Below are 17,555 nucleotides of genomic sequence, written 5' to 3' on the forward strand. Positions count from 1 at the left end.
GTATTACTCTGATAACAAAACCAAAGATAGTACAAAAAATTAGAACTGTAGACCAATATATTTCATGAATATAAATGTAAAAACCCTTGAAATATTAGCAAATAAATTTCAGCAATATATAAAATGAATTATATGCCATGATCAAGTTGGGTTTATTCCATGGATGCAAAGCTGGTTCAATATTTTTTTTAAAAAATCATAGTAATCCACATGTCAATAGGCTAAAGAAGAAAAATTATATGATTATATAAATGGATGCAGAAAAAGCATTTTACAAAATCCAACATCCATTTATGATTAAAACCCTCAAAAAATGGGACTAGAAGGGAACTTCCTCAATTTGATTTTTTTTAAAAGGTAGTATCTACAAAATTGATGAGTATCTACTTAATGGTGAAGGATTGCTTTCTCCCAAGAAAAGGAACAAGTCAAGGATATCTGTTCTTAGCACTCCTAATTCAACATAGAGCCAAAAGTTATACCCATGAAAAGCACAAAAAAAAGAAATAAAATGCATCCATATTGGGAAAGAAATAAATAAAACTATCCCTATGCAGATGACATGATTGTCAATACAGAAAATCCCAAGCAATCTACACAGAGATAAAAAAAATTCCTGGAATAAGTAAGTTCAGCAACATCTAGAAAGGACAAAAGGAAAACATACAAAAATCACCTGTATTTCTATATATTACCAATGAACATATGGATACTGAAACTAAAAATATAACACCATTTATAATTGATCAAAAAATGAAATTCTTAGATATAAATCTAAAAATCATGTACAAGAGTTGTATAACACACACACACGAAGAAATTGATCTAAATAAATGGAGAAACATATTGTGTTCATAAATTGAAATACTCAACATAGTAGAGACATCCTTTCTCTCCAGATTGATATATAGGGTGAATACAATTCCTTTCAAAATCTCAGCAAGATTTTTCATAGATATAGACAAGATCATTCCAAAATGTACATGGAAAGGGAAAGAAACTGGAATAGCTAAAGTAATTTTTAGAAAGAATAAAGTGGGAAGAATCTATCCAGTTTCAAGATTTATACAGCTACAGTAATCAAAACTGTGTGGTGTTGGCAGAAGAATAAACACACAGGCCAAGAACACAGAACACAGAAATACACCCACAGAGATATATTCAACTGAATTTTCACAAAGATGCAAGAACAATTTGATGGAGGAAAGATAGTCTTTTCATTTTAACAAATGGTGCTGGAGTAAGTGGATATTCATAGAGGGGAAAAAAGCACTTTAATCTAAGTCTGGTATCTCATACAAAAAATTAACTCAAAATAGATGGCGAACTAAATGTAAAACATAAAACTTTAGAAAAAAAAAACTTCAGGATCTAGAGCTAGGCAAAAAGCTCTAAAACTTGACACCAAATCATGATCTATAAGAGAAAAATGAATGAATTCGACTTCATCAAAATTAAAAGATTTTGATCTGTGAAAGACGTCATTAAGAGGATAAAACACAACCTAGAAGTCTGAGCAAGATGGCCTAATAGAACCCTCTAGCAAGCATCCCCCCACAGGAACACCAAATTGAACAACTACCCATGCAAGAAAGCACCTTCGCAAGAACCAAAATAACCCAGCCCACCAAGGCAGTTCCTCAAGGAGTCAGCAGAAATTGCAGCATTCCTGTGCTTAGGGTACACCCCAGTGCTGATACACCTGCAGTGACCACAAGCTTAGATCACAACACTCAATCCCCTTTTAATATGTGGAAAGCCTTCTCAAGAAGGGCAGGTACAAATAAATCCAGATTACAAAGATTGGAATACTTAATTCTTCAATGCCCAAACATTGATGAATGGCCACAAGCATCAACAACATCCAAGAAAACATGACTTCACTAAATAAACTAAATTAGACACCAGTGACCAATCCCACAGTGATGAAGATATCATCTTTCAAACAGGGAATCAGAATCACCACCTTGAGGAAACTCAGCAACATAGATAAAAAGATAACAGAGAAGGAATTGAGAATTCTTTCAGAAAATTCAACAAAAAGATTGAAATAATTTGTTTTAAATCAAGCAAAAATTCTGGAGCTAAAAAATTCAACTGATAAACTGAAAAATGCATCAGAATCAACAGCAAATTGACCAAGCTGAAGAAAGAATTAGTGAGTTTGAGTCAAGCTACATGAAAACAGACAGTCAGAGAAGAGAACAGAATAAAAAAGAAGCACACCTACAAGATCTAGAAAATAGCCTCAAAACAGCAAATCTAAGAGTTATTACCCTTAAAGAGGACAGAGAAAGAGAGACAGAGAGAAATATCAGGGTAGAAGTTTCATTCAAAGAAATGACAGAAATTTCCAAGCCTGGAGACATGAATATCCAAGTACAAGAAGGTCATAGGACACCAAAAAGATTCAACCTAAATAAGACTATCTCAAGGTATACAATAATGAAACCCTTAAAGAACAAGGATAAAGAATCCTAAAAGTAGTAAGAGAAAATAAGCAAATAACATATAAAGGATCTCTGGTATATCTGGCGGCAGACATCTCCATGGAAATCTCACAGGCCAAGAGAGTGGAATGACATTCAAAGTGCCAAAGAAAAAAGAAAGTCTAACCTAGAATATCATATCTAGCAGAATTATTCTTCAAACATGAAGGAGAAATACTTTCATAGAAAAACAAAAGCTAAGGGATTTCACCAATACCAGACCCACCTTACAAGAAATCTCAAGAAAGCTATTCAATCTGAAAAAAAGGGATGTTAATGAAAAAGAAGTAATTTGAAGATATAAAAATTACTCGTAAAAGTACACAGAAAAATAAATACACTAACACTGTAGTTGCTCTAACAGTATAGTTGCACTAACAGTGTCATATAAACCACTTGTATCTTTCATAGGAAGACTAAAAGACAAATCTATCAAAAATAATTACAACTACATTTTAATAGATACACAGTATAAAAAGATAAATAAAGAGATCAAAAAGTGAAAGCAGGGGGTAGGGAGGAGATGGAGTTCAAGTGTAGTGTTTTAATTTTATCTTTGCTTTGCTTTTCTTTGTAATCACAGTTGTCACCATTGTCACCATTTTTAAATTGGTTAATAAATGCTATTTGCAAGCTTCATGGTAATGGCAAAGCAAAAACCTGTAAGAGATACACACACACAAAAAAAGGAAATTAAGACATACTGTCAGAGGGAATCACTTTTACACAAAGAAAGACAGGAAGGAAAGAGGACCAACAAAACAACCAGAAAACAAACAAAATGGCAGTAGTAAGTTCTTACCTATCAATAACAACACTGAAATTTAAATGGACTGAATTCTCCAATCAAAAGACATACAGTGGCTGAATGGAGTTTTTTAAACACCCAACTACATGCTGCCTGCAAGAAACACATATCACCTATAAAGGCACACAAAGACTGAAAAAGATATTCTATGCAAATGGAAACCAAAAAAGCAGGAGAAGCTACAGTTATCAGATAAAATAGATTTCAAGACAAAAACTGTAAAAGAGACAAAGGAGGTCATTATACAATGATAAGGGGGTCAATTCAACAAAAGCATATAACAATTATAAATATATATGTACCCAACACTGGAGCACCCGGATTTATAAAGAAAATATTACTGGAGCCAAAAAGAGATGGACCTCAATATAATAATATCTGCAAATTTCAACACGCCACTTTCAGTATTGGACAGATGACCCCAATAGAAAATCAAAGAAACACTGGACTTAATCTGTACTGTACACCAAAAGGACCTAACAGACATTTACAGAACAGTTTATCCAACTGCTGCAGAATATCCATTCTTCTCCTCAGCATATGGAACATTCTCAAGGACAGACCATATGTTAGGCCACAAAACAAGTCTCAAAAATTTTTTAAAAAATGAAATCATATCAACTACTTTTTCCAACCACAGTGGAATAAAACTAGAAATCAATAACAAAAGAAACTTTGGAAACTATACAAACACATGGAAATTTTAAAATATGCTCCTAACCGACCATGAGGTCAATGAAGAAATTAAGAAAATATAAAAATGTATTGAAACAAATGAAATACAACATTCCAAAACCAATAGAATACAGCAAAAGCAGTACTAGGAGTGCTAGTTTATAGCAATAAATGCCTCCGTCAAAAAATAAGAAAAACTTCAAATAAACAATCTAACAATGCATCCTTGAACAACTAGAAAAGCAAGCGCAAACCAAACTCAAAAACCAGTAGAAGTGAAAGATCAGAGCAGAAGTGAATGAAATTGAGACTTTAAAAAAATACAAAGAACAAAATGAAAAGTTGGTTTTTTGAAAAGATAAACAAAATTGACAAACCTTTAGCCAGATTAAGAAAAAAGATCTTTCCTGTAGGAGTACCTAAAAAGGAAAAAAGAGAGAAGAACCAAATAAATAAAACCAGAGATGAAAAGGGAGGCATTACAACTGATACCACAGGACAACTATGCATCAATAAATTGGAAAACCTAGAAGAAATGGATAAATTCTTAGACACACAACCTGTCAAGATTGAAACCTGAAGAGATCCAAAACCTGAATAGACCAATAACAAGTAATGAGATAGAAAGCTTTTTATTACTGCTCCTATCAAAGAAAAGCCCAGGACCTAAAGGCTTCACTGCTGAATTCTACCAAACATGTAAAGAACTATGATGCCTGTAATCCCAGCACTTTGGAAGGCCAAGGTGGGTGGATCACTTGAGCCCAGGAGTTCAAGAACCAGCCTGGGAAACATGGTGAAACCCCATCTCCACAAAAACTCAAAAATTAATCAGACACGGTGGTGTGCACCTGTAGTCACAGCACCCAGGAAGCTGAGGCAGGAGGATTGCTTGAGCCTGGGAGGCAGAGGTTGCAGATCACACCAAGATCACACCACTGCACTCCAGCCTAGGTGATAGAGTAAGACCCTGTCTCCAAATAAATAAATAAATAAATACACACATACATACTATTCATACTATTCTAAAAAATTGGGCTAAAAAATTGAGCAGAAGGTAATACTTCCAAACCCATACTATGAGGCCAGTATTACTCGGATATCAAACCCAGACAAAGATACAACAGAAAAAAGAAAACTACAGGCCAGTATCTCTGATGAATATAGATGCAAAAATCCTCAGTGAAATACCAGCAAACTGAATTCAATAGCACATTAAAAAAGTATTCATCATGATCATGATCATGTGGGATTCATCCCAGGGATGCAAGGATAGTTAAACATATGCAAAAAATAATGTGATACATCACATTAAGAGAATCAAAGACAAAAACCACATGTTTTTAATTGATTTTTTTTAAAATTTTATTTCAAGTTTGGTGATACATGTGCAGGACGTGCAGGTTTGTTATATAGGTAAACATGTGCCATGGTGGTTTGCTGCACCTATCAACCCATTACCTAGGTATTAAGCCCCCCATGCATTAGCATTTTATCCTGATGCTCTCCCTCCCCCCGCCTCCTCCCTGACAGGCCCCAGTGTATGTTGTTCCCCTCCCTGTGTCCATGTGTTCTCATTGTTCAGCTCCAACTTATGAGTGAGAACATGCAGTGCTTGACATTCTGTTTCTGTGTTAGTTTGCTAAGGATAATGGCTTCCAGCTCTATCCATGTCCCTGGAAAAAACATGATCTTTCCTTTTTATGGCTGTGTAGTATTCCATGGTGCATATGTACCACATTTTCTTTATCCAGACTATCACTGATGGGCATTTAGGTTGGCTCCATGTCTTCGCTATTGTGAATAGTGCTGCAATAAACATACACATGCATGTATCTTTATAATAGAATGATTTATATTCCTTTGGGTATATACCCAGTAATGAAATTCCTGGGTCAAATGGTCATATGATAATTTTGATCGATGCTGAAAAAGCACTCAAAATTCATCATCCCTTCATTTTTAAAATACTCAACAAATTGGGTATAGAAGGAACATACCTCAAAATCATAAAGCCACATATGACAAACCCACAGCTAGGATCATACTGAATGGGAAAACTGAAAGCCTTTTCTCTAAGATCTGGAACAAGACAAGGATGCCCACTTTCACCACTTTTATTCAACATGGTGCTGGAAGCCCTAGCCAGAACAACTAGATGAGAGAAAGAAATAAAGGGTATCCAAATTGGAAAGAAAGAAGTCAAATTATCATTCCTTGCAGATGATATAGTCTTATATTTAGAAAAACCTAAAGACTCCACACCAAAAATCTATTGAAACTGAAAAATAAATTCAGTAAAGTTGCAGGATATAAAAATCAACATACAAAAATCAGTATCATTTCTATATGCTAACAGTAAACAATCTGAAAAAGAAACCAAGAAGCTACTCCCATTTACAATAGCTACGAATAAAATACCTAGGAATAAACTTAACCAAAAAAGTGAATGATGTCCACAATGAAAACTATAAAATATTAATGAAAGAAATTGAAGAGCACACAAAAAATGGAGACATTCCATGTTCGTGGACTGGAAGAATCAATAGTGTTAAAATGTCCATGGTACCCAAAGCAGTCTACAGATTCAATGCAATCCCTATCAAAATACCAATGACATTCTTCACAGAAATAAAAAAAAAAAATTCTAAAATGTATATGGAATCACAAATGACCCAGAACAGCCAATGCCATCCTAAGCAAAAAAGAGCAAAACTGAAGGAATTACATAACCTGACTTCAAATTATACTACAGAGCTATAGTAACCAAAACAGCATGGTACTGGCATAAGAACATACACATTGACCAATGGAACAGAATAGAAAACCCAGAAATAAGTCCATGCATTTATAGTCAACTCATTTTCAACAAAGGTGCAAAGAACATACACTAGGGACAGTCTCATCAATAAATAGTGTGGGGAAAACTGGATATCCATACACGAAAGAATGAAACTAGACCCCTATCTCTTGCCATATGTAGAAATCAAGTAAAGATGTATTAAGAACTTAAATATAAGATCTGAAACTATGAAACTACTAGAAGAAAACATTGGGAACATGTTCTAGAACATTGGTCTGGGCAAAGGTTTCTTGGGAAGACCTCAAAATCAGGCGACCAAAACAAAAATGGACAAATGAGATCACATCTTGCTAAAAAGCTTTGCACAGCAAAGGAAATAATCAACAAAGTGAAGAGACAACTCACAGAATAGGAGAACATATTTACAAACTACCCATCTGACAGGTATTAACTGCTAGAATAGATAAGAAGCTCAAACAAAAATCCAAACAGGCATTTCTTTTGTTCTCTTTGTTTTTATTTGGCTCAGAAGGTACTAAATAGAGATTTCTTAAAAGAAAACAAACAAGGCCGGGCACGGTGGCTCAAGACTGTAATCCCAGCACTTTGGGAGGCTGAGGTGGGCAGATCACCTGAGGTTGGGAGTTCAAGACCAGCTTGACCAACATGGAAAAACCCCATCTCTACTAAAAATACAAAATTAGCCAGGCACGGTGGTGCATGCCTGTAATTCCAGCTACTCGGGAGGCTGAAGCAGGAGAATCACTTGAACTCAGAAGGCAGAGGTTGTGGCGAACTGAGGTCATGCCATTGCACTCCAGCCTGGGCAACAAGAGTGAAACTCCATCTCAAAAAAAAAAAGACAAACAAATGGCCAACAGGTATGTGAAAAAAATATTCAGCATCACTAATCAGAGAAACACAAATTAAAACTACAATGAGATATCATCTCACCCCATCAAAATGGCTTGCATCAAAAAGACAAGTAATAACTGTTGCTGGTGAGGATGTGTAGAAAGGGGAACCCTCATACACCATTGGTGGGAATGCAAACTCCTACAGCCACTATGGAGAACAGTATGGAGGTTCCTCAAAAAAACTACAAATAGAACTACCATATGATCCAGCAATCCCACTGCTAGATACATATCCAAAAGACAGGAAAACAGTATATCGAAGAGATATCTGCACTCCCATGTTTACTGCAACCCTATTGACAACAGCTAACATATGGAATCAACCTAAGTATCCATGAACAGATGAATGGATAAAGAAAATGTGGTACATATACACAATGGAATATTATTCAATCATGAAAAAGAATAAAATCCTTCATAAAAAAGAATAAAATCCTATCATTTAGGAAGAATAAAATCCTTCATAAAAAATAATAAAATCCTGTCATTTGCAACAACATGGATGGAACTAGAGGACATTAAGTGAAATAAGCCAGGCACAGAAAGACAAATATTATATGTTCTCAGTCACATGTGGGAGTGAAAAAAAAAATTGAACCCATGGAAATAGAGTAGAATGGTTGGTTACTAGAAGCCAGGAAGGGTAGCAGGGAGGGGTTGGGTGAGTGGGGATTGTTAGTGGGTACAAAAATACAGTTAGAATAATTAAGATCTGGTACTTAGTAATACAATAGGATGACCATAGTCGATAAGTTACTGCACATTTTTAAATAACTGAAAGTGGCCAGGCGCAATGGCTCATGCCTATAATTCTAGCACTTTGGGAGGTCAAAGTGGGTGGATCACATGAGGCCAGGAGTTTGAGACCAGCCTGGCCAACATGGTGAAATCCCATCTCTACTAAAAATACCAAAAAAAAAAAAAAATTAGCTGGGCGTGGTGGCGGGCACGTGCTACTCGGGAGGCTGAGGCAGGAGAATCGCTTGATACTGGAAGGTAGATGTTGCAGGGAGCCGAGATCGTGCCATTGCACTCCAGCCTGGGCAACGAGAGCAAAACTCCATCTCAAAAATAAAATAAATAAATAAATAACTGAAAGTGAAATTGAGATGTTCCTAACACAAAGAAATGATCAACACTTGAGGTGATGAATACCCCAATTACCATGATTTATAACACAACATGTGCCTGTATCAAAACATCACACGTACTCCACATATATAACTATTAGGTACCCATAATAATTAAAAATAAAGAACTTTTTAAAATACAAGGTACAAACTGGAAGAAAATAGTTTCAGGCCACACATCTGACAAAGCACCAGTGTCTAGAATATATCAAATACTCTCAAAACTCAGTGGAAAAATAAACAACGCACTCAATTAGAAAATGGCCAGAAGACTTACACAGATATTTCATCAAACAAGATATTCAGATGCCAAATGAGCACAAGATGTTCAACATCACTAGCCATGAGGGTCATGTAAATTAAAACCATACTAAGATACCCTACACACCCATCAGAATGGCTGAAATAAAAAATTATGACAATACCAAAGACTGGTAAGTGTGTGGAAAAGCTGAATCACTCATACATTGCTGATGGGAACATAAAATGGCAGTTTCTTTAAAAACTAAGCATGCAACTACTATATGACCCATTAATTGCACTCATATGTTTTTATTTCTCTGGAATAAATGCCTATGTTCACACATTGTCTACACAAATGTTTGTAGCAGCTTTATTCCTAATATCCAGGAACAATCCGGTTGTTCTTTGACAGGTAAATGGCTAAACTGTGATGTATCCATACCACGGAATACTGCTCAGCAACAATAAGGAATAAACTACCAATACATGCAGCAACCTGGATGAATCTCCAAAGAACTATGCTTAGTGAAAAGAGCCAATTCCAAAAGGTTACCTACAGTATGATTAATTTATAACATTCTTGAGATGACAAAATTAAAAGAACAGGGGGAAGATTAGTGGTTGCCAAGGGGTTAAGAAAGGGATGGGAGTGGGAGGAAGTGTGTGCAACTATAGAAGGGCAACAAGAGGAATTCTTGTGGTGATGGAAGTGTTCTGTATCTTGACTGTAGCAATGTCAATATCTGGTTGTGATACTGTACTAAAGTTTTGCAAAATGTTACCAAGGGGGAAAACTAGGTAAAAGAATGCATGCAATCTATGTTATTTCTTACAACTGCATGTGAATTTATAATTACCTCAAGATAAAAATTTTTTTAAAAAGAGAAGGCCAGGCATGGTGGCTCATGCCTGTAATCCCTGCACTTTGGGAAGCCGAAGCGGGAGGATCCCTTGAGCTCAGGAGTTCAAGGCCAGCCTGGGCAACATAGCGAGACCTCGTTCTCTACTAAAAATCAAAAATTAGCCAGGTGCCTGTAGTCCCAGCTACTCAGGAGGCTGAGGCAAGAGGATGACTCAAGCCAGGGAGTCAAGGCTGCAGTGAGCTATGATTGCACCACTGCTCTCCAACCTAGGTGACAGAGTGAGACCTGATCTCAAAAAAAAGAAAAAAGAAAGAAAGAAAGAAAAGAAAAGAAAAATAAGTGGCACATACTCATCATAGAAAATTTTCAAAATGTAGATTAGGAAGATCTAATTTGGTTATTATACAAATAGACTAATAGATATGGCATTAATATATTTAGGGGCTTTTCAAGTATATTGACTACTTTTTATCACAATAAAAATATATAGTTGATTATATTTTTCCCCTACACATTTGCTCAGAGCCTCCTGAGAGGCTCTAAAGGATTACACAGGGATCATATGCTCATGGATGGCTGCCTCTGAGCCAAACCCTAGCACACTGTGGAATTGGTTTCTTCCTGAGTACCAATTTGGAACAATTAATTATAATGGTCATCTCAAGTACTGTGCTACAAGAATTATGAGGCAATCTCTGAACCCAAATCAGAACACTGTGATTGACTAGCAGTGTCCATCAGCAGCATGGGGTTCAGGGGTACAGTGTCACCTCTGCTGGCTGGAAGAAATGTTTCTAAACCAACCTTGCAAACTGCAAGGGACACTATTAATAAAACCCTCTGTGTAAAGGTTCTTGAAAAATCACTCAGTCTTCTGTCATATCCAAATATTATGTTGCATTTTTTATCTAGCAACTATTATATATGGTTGATTTTTCTTTTTTTAGTCCACTAAATTGTACATGTAAAGACCAAACAGCTTCAGATTTTTACAGCGATTAGTTCTCCATGCCCAGCCTAGAACACAATACTTCTTACTCTGCTGAGAGAATGATCAACCAACAAGCATTATTTAATTCCGTGTATCAGATTATATATTAGGCAAGCATTTAATCACCAATAAAGTCATTCAGTCTATAAATCTGAACACTGCTATATGCCAACATTAAATGGGAATATGAGGTATCTGTACTCTGAAAACTCAGTCTATTGGGAGGATACTGATAACTATGAAACAATTATAATAGATAAGTGCTCTTCTAGGGGCAGACAGAATGCTGTAAGGAACCCCTAACATATGACTGTAAACTGGACTTGGGGATCAGGAAGTCTTCCTGGAAGAGGTAGCATCTCAAGTGATACCCAAAGATCAAGAGGGAAGGGAGAACAATGAGGCAAGGTGAGAAGTATCCCAATCAAGAAGTCTTAAATACCAGAGTCCCCGGTAATCCCAGCACTTTGGGAGGCCAAGGTGGGCAGATTACTTGAGGCCAGGAGTTTGAGACCAGCGTGGCCAACATGGTGAAGTGCCGTCTGTACTAAAAATACAAAAATTACCCGGGCATGGGGGCACACGCCTGTAGTCCCAGCTACTCTGGAGGCTGAGGCACGAGAATCACTTTAACCTGGGAGGCGGAGGTTGCAGTGAGCCAAGATCTCGCCACTGCACTCCAGCCTGGGCAACAAAGTGAGACTCTGTCTCAAAGGAAACAAACAAACAAACAGAGTCCAAAAGAGTCGAGGTTAGGCTGAAAAGATATGCAAGGACTCAAGTCATTAAGACCAGAAGTCATATTCTAGAATTTGAATAATTTCCTGATTGAAACATTTTAAACTGGAGAGTAAAGATTACCTTAGGATAGGGAACAAGACGAGAAACAGTTACTGTTGTTAGTAGACTGTTGCAATAATCAGGTAACTAATGACAATTGCCTGCACAAGGGCAGAAGGTAGGGAGGCAGAGAAAATGAAATGTTACCAGAAATTCTAACTTGATGGTTAAGGATTAAACTAAAGTACATTCACATACATGCCAGCATCCTAAAGCCTAATACTTACACCCATTGCTGGTAGTCTTGTTTCTGCCCCATTATCTGGAGACCAGAATTCACCCACACACGTATGGAGGCTGGCAAACATCACAACCACCTCCAGGAGATGGTTTGCTGAGGGGCCAGTAAACTAGTGTTGTGGTTGCCTTGAGAGAAATCTAGGGAGGTTCACAACAACTCCCACACTATAGTAGAAAGCTCTTCAAGAGAGGACAAACTCACTTTTCAGCAGAGAAACTTGACCTCATATGCCATTAAGGGTAGGTGAGTTTGTCCCACAAAATAATGCTGCTATGTGCCCTAATGAACCATCATTTCTAGAAAAAAAAGAAAAAATGATTACTAAGAGCTGCACCCAAAGTAATGAGGCTAGAATCAAGCTCCCTCCCCCTTCATCAGCACTAGCATGACTGCTGGCATGTCGTACCCAAGTTGGGACTCAAGGTCACAACTTTTTGTATCCACTCAGAGCCACTGGCCCAAAGCACAAGTCTACTCCAAGAGAATCAAGCTGTGACTGCTCCAATGCTACCAGCTTCCTGGATCCAGAACCACCTAACAGCAGAAACTCAGCAAGAAAACCAAGATGTAGGGAGAAGATACAAGCGGCTGGAGAAGAGCAAAGCCTTAAAATGGAGATGAGAGAGGAGAAGGGAGGGATAAAGTTTTGAAGTAGGAGAAAACAAAAAGAACAAGTCCCCTGCTGAGAGCACAGGAGGGTGGAGTAAAAAGAGATTGAGAAGACAGCTACAATATGGCTTAAGTGGAGATTAACAGGATCTGCCAAACAACAGCAAGGACCTGGCTGAGAACAAACAGCATGAGTAGGAATGGGTCCAGTCAACAAGGTTTTGGGAATTTTCTAACAACTAGAGACACAGAATTTAGAAGAGTCAAACTATTTTTGGCTAATAAAGTGAAGCTGGATTGTAGAATCTCCCTTCCTAATTTTAAAATCTATAAAATCTAACAAAGATAAAATTCACCAGCAGCAGCCTAATGGGCATTTCCTCATACCATAAACATCGAAAAGTAGCAGCCAAAACAATTCTCACTGCTATCAAATTTGTAGAGACATGGACTGCAGAGTCATCAACTTTCCCTCTAGCAAGTGGTAGAGGGTGAGGGGAGAAAGAATGAATGGTGGCCGGGCACGGTGGCTCACGCCTGAATCCCAACACTTTGGGAGGCCGAGACAGGAGGATTGCTTGAGCTCAGGAGTTTGTGACCAGCCTTTACAAAGACAGGGAGACTCCTTCTTTACAAAAAATAAACTTTTAAAAGTTTGTTTCTTGCAACAAACTGAACTAAGAAGTATTAAAAACACTGTACGTTTATTTAAACCATTACTTTTCATAATTCATGGAGTCTTATTACAGGTCAACATCTTCATTCTGTTACCTTACTGGGTACATTCACTGATGTTACATAAAACTTCATGTAAAATTAAATAAGAATTAAAAGTACAGCTAAGAACAGTGATGATCTGTATGAGAGGATTTACCATTGTGTACCCTAGTCCCTAATATGGTCATTTTTTGTTTCATGGGCCTCTCAACCTTAAATTCATTTTTATTTTAGAGAGAATAAAGGCGCTCCTCTGAGCTCTTGCCCACCACGTGCCCAGTCGCTGCGTCATCGGTGTGTGTTGACCCAGTGGTACCTGTCCAGCCGGTGCATAGCAGGCCTGTAACACTTAGGATGCTTCTGCGAGCCATGGTAAGTGTTTCCCAGGAGGCCAACACGGCCGTCCACCACATTCTTTTTGCGGGGGATTTGTAACCAAGATTGAAAGGGCTGTTTCAAGTTTTCAACCTGGAAAAAAAAAGTATAAAGATCTCTAATAAGCTAGCTGTAAGGACTAAATATGAACCCATAATTCAAAAGTCAGGCACTTCAAAAGCATAGGGAGCACAAATGAATAGAATTGAAAGTGCATAACCGTCTTTGAAAAAAATTTCTAGCACTTGGCGGGAACATAAATCACTTTATACTGTACCTTTTTAAAAAGTTAATTAATTCAACTAAAAACTTTTTAATACGCTTGTTCAAGTTTATGTTTATTCTTGAATTGTCCCTCTTCCATCCCTACCTCACCACTGCCAACCCAATCCAAAACTGCATGTTCATGATCTCTGGGGCCACAGCCTAGAAATCTTCATTTTAAACACCTAAGATGATGGATACAGATGTTTTACAGATCACACTTTGAAAAGACATTGCTGTAAAAGAATACAGCTGATTACAGGTCTGATCCCCAAATGGAAGAAGACCTTTCTAAAAATAAAAATAGAATTAAGGGCAAATACTGTAAATCCTCACTCAACAACCTCGATAGGTTATTGGAAACTAATTTTAAGCTAAATGACATATAGCAGGTCTTTGAATAACATAGTTTGGTTATAAGACTGAGGAAAAAAATGGCTTTTTCATACATCATTTTACTTAAAGTCACTGTTTCCAAGAAACTATCAATGACACACATAGTTTAAAAAACTAGGGACAAAACATTTGCCAGAAATATGTCAAGGGGTTAAAATCGTTCCGGCATATAAAGAACCTACAATAATACATTAGAACTTCAAATAATGAATGGCTGAATAAGAGAAAATTTGTAGGACAGTAGGTGCTAAAACATTTGGGCACATGGAAAGTTTTAATGTTTAATTTCACTAATACTGTATTATATATGCATATCATGTTAATCAAATTATCTGTTTTTTAAATGAGAATAGCCAATTCTAGAAAAAAATGGCAAAGTTGGCACTTTTACATACAGCTGGTGAGACTACAAATAAATACAACTTTCTACATGGTGTTTCGGCTGCATATTAAAAACCAGTAAAATGTTCATACTCAGCGACCCAGTAGTTCTGTGCTTGAGAATCAAATCTCAAGAAACAACCTAAAATTCAGGCATCACTATACGAGTTACCAGCTTTTAAAAAAATATTACGACCATGTGGAAACAGCCTAGAATATCTGCCAATAATAAGTTACAAGGGAGGCAAATGAATATTAAAATTTTAATTGCTTTAACATTTAATACATAGGTGATTAAGAGAACATACAAACAAATATATACATATAGTGTTAACAAATTCTCTCTAGATCAGTGTTTTTCAAATTGTGGGTCATGAAATCAATTTAGATACTTGAAATCAAATGAATTTAATTGGAAGTATTGGGAGCATTGGGAGCATTGCTCCTAGTAAAGATAAGCACTGTTTCATGAAACTTTTTAAATGTAAATATACATATTTTGAATGGGTTATGGTTTAAAAAGAAGAAAAAAATAGCTGAGAAAAACTGCTCTAGTGGCAGAATTTATAGGCCTTTGACCTTTCCTAAATCCAAATTTTCTATAAATGCCGTGGTATTTTCAATTGACAGAAAAAAAAATCCCACTAATCTTAATCTTTGATTCTGTAGGAATTTAAGTGGAAGGAAACCTGTGTATCTTCAAATACTGTATGAAGAAATAGGACAATAAAAGATTATGTGGATCCTAAAAGCTCAGCCAAGTGTAGGGAATACATTGTGCAGTGAAGGAGACAGAAAAAGTTTTGCCAAAATATTAAGAGTCTGGCTTTTAAAAATCTACAGTTTTGTTCTTTCCATGTTTTTTTGCTTCTTTGTTTTCATAATGAGTGCATTCTTTTTAGAATTAGATAGAAAAAAAGTATAGAAAAGAACTGGAACACTCTTGACCTGATAAATACTCTTCGGATTGCTCACTTTAGGAATGACACGAGGTTCCTTGCTACAACTTTCTTCATCGCAGGAAGTGCCAGAGGAAACGTCTGATGAGGCTCTACTAACTGCATAACTGATTTGTTGATATAGTTCCCATTCCTCCCATCTGCCTTTAAAAGAAGCAACTGTAAATGGATGGTTTTTCTCACCATACCTAAGTAGGAAAAGAAATTTAAGTGCTAATTAGCGATTCAACTTTCCATAAGATCTCCAATCTTTCCTGGAGACAATATGCTAACTTATTTTAAAAGAAATTGCCTTAAAAAGTTGAAGGACATTATGACCTTCACCTACTACACTGTTATAAATTAGGATATTCTATAAGAGCTATTTTGGTTAATTGTTCAGAAAAAAACAAAGACTAGTTTCTTTTGATTCAGTTAATGAACTGAATTGTCCCATGGTAGATAACTCTCCTTCCTTTCTGATGTTGCCTATAACACTCATCTGTTGTCAACCTACGGTTTGTAATAGATACTGTTACCAATCTATAGTTTGTAATAAGGTGCTGTGATTAAAGCCACATTTCAAATATTTTGCAAAATCATTGTGCTTTCCACCTCACCCACTTTCAATAGAAGTCTGCATTGTCTAACAGAAGTTTGCATCTAAAATCTTAACCAAGAAGTATCCCTGCTGCCAACTCAAGGCTTTGGGGCATCATCTTTCATGAAGGTATGTAAAGTTGTCTAACTTAAGGTTTCCAGGTATCACACAGCACACAAACTATGAGATTACTCACCTACAGCATACTTCAAAGGGATCTACCCATATGGTCATCTCCTTCGGAAGTCCCAGGTGAGAAAAATCTACATTACTTTCCACACATGCCCTTTCTATAATGGGATCTTTATTCTGATTGTTGTTTATCCTGATGCACCTTTTTAAAAAGCGAAGGGAAACGAAGACATGATGACAGACACTTTAGCAGGAGAATCACATTATGCACATACTGTTCCAATACACATAGCTCCCACCTCATCCCCACCTTCCCCTCAGCCTCCTCCACCCTCCACTCTTACAAGTAAGACATCATCAACTTTTGATACAGTGGCTCAGAATGTATGTTGCATCACTAAGTCACAAAATTAGTTATCTTTCATGGCAAAGACAAGTTAGAAATTGTTTAATCTACCTCACATAAGGGGCTTTGCTCTGTTGTTTCCAGCCACAGTGTCATCTACTATGTCTCCTCCTTTCAATTCCACGTTCAAACAAATGAACTCGAGCCCATAAAACTTTTGTTAGTTATATGCAGAAAACAAGATCACTCCATTTTCCTAGGAGCTGGCTGGTTGCTTGGTGATTGCTTCCCTTTGCCATCCCACATACTAGCTCTCACCTGAAGGCTTGCCCTTTAGAAGGGCAATCAGAGTGCCAGTGACTTCTGTATGTTTCAAACAAGATCGTCATCAGCTTTTCTGCAAAGTCTTCTATTTGCTGTTTACTTAGTTTATCATGTTTTTTCACCAATCTTGTGACAAAGAAAACTGTTGTTGCAATTTCATCTCTCATGATTCAAGAAAAATAGATAAGGAGGTCTGAATCATTAAAAGGAAGCAAGAAAAAATAGAAAGAAATGGTTTAACTTATTATCAATATTTAACTGCCATTTGGAAATTTTACATACCTTAAAGTTAAAACTGAGAAAATCTGCTAGAAAGAAGTCCTTAGTAAACTAGATAAGTACATGCACACTATCAATCAACATAACAGCCAAGAACAGCAATTCCTCAAATAGCCCAGTTTTAAAGGTTTTCAAAGGGAAAAAAAAAAGTCTTTTTAAAATTTTAAAGCACTTAAGTAATAAATGAAACATC

General features: G+C 36.6%; 1 protein-coding gene across 14 annotated transcripts in view; it reads right to left on the reverse strand.

Moving 5' to 3' along the window:
• Window positions 1-17,555, reverse strand: part of BTG4 (BTG anti-proliferation factor 4) — a 55,907-nt gene that overhangs the window by 22,673 nt on the left and 15,679 nt on the right. For 3 of the 14 annotated variants that reach the window (XM_055094816.2, XM_055094815.2, XM_055094813.3), the window contains 4 exons: window positions 17,078-17,276; window positions 16,478-16,615; window positions 15,691-15,889; window positions 13,643-13,794 (listed from right to left, as the gene is read on the reverse strand). In XM_055094816.2, the coding sequence (XP_054950791.1) occupies window positions 13,643-13,794; window positions 15,691-15,889; window positions 16,478-16,615; window positions 17,078-17,250 (662 nt within the window). In that variant the 5' untranslated portion in view covers window positions 17,251-17,276. Of the gene's footprint in view, window positions 1-3,526; window positions 4,392-10,873; window positions 13,795-15,579; window positions 15,890-16,477; window positions 16,616-17,077; window positions 17,277-17,555 lie in introns of those variants that run through there. The other 11 variants (XM_034933647.3, XM_008971221.5, XM_055094820.2 and 8 more) reach the window with 9 other exon arrangements.

The sequence above is a fragment of the Pan paniscus genome, chromosome 9 (genome assembly GCF_029289425.2).
Source record: "Pan paniscus chromosome 9, NHGRI_mPanPan1-v2.0_pri, whole genome shotgun sequence".
Taxonomy (NCBI): Eukaryota; Metazoa; Chordata; class Mammalia; order Primates; family Hominidae; genus Pan; species Pan paniscus.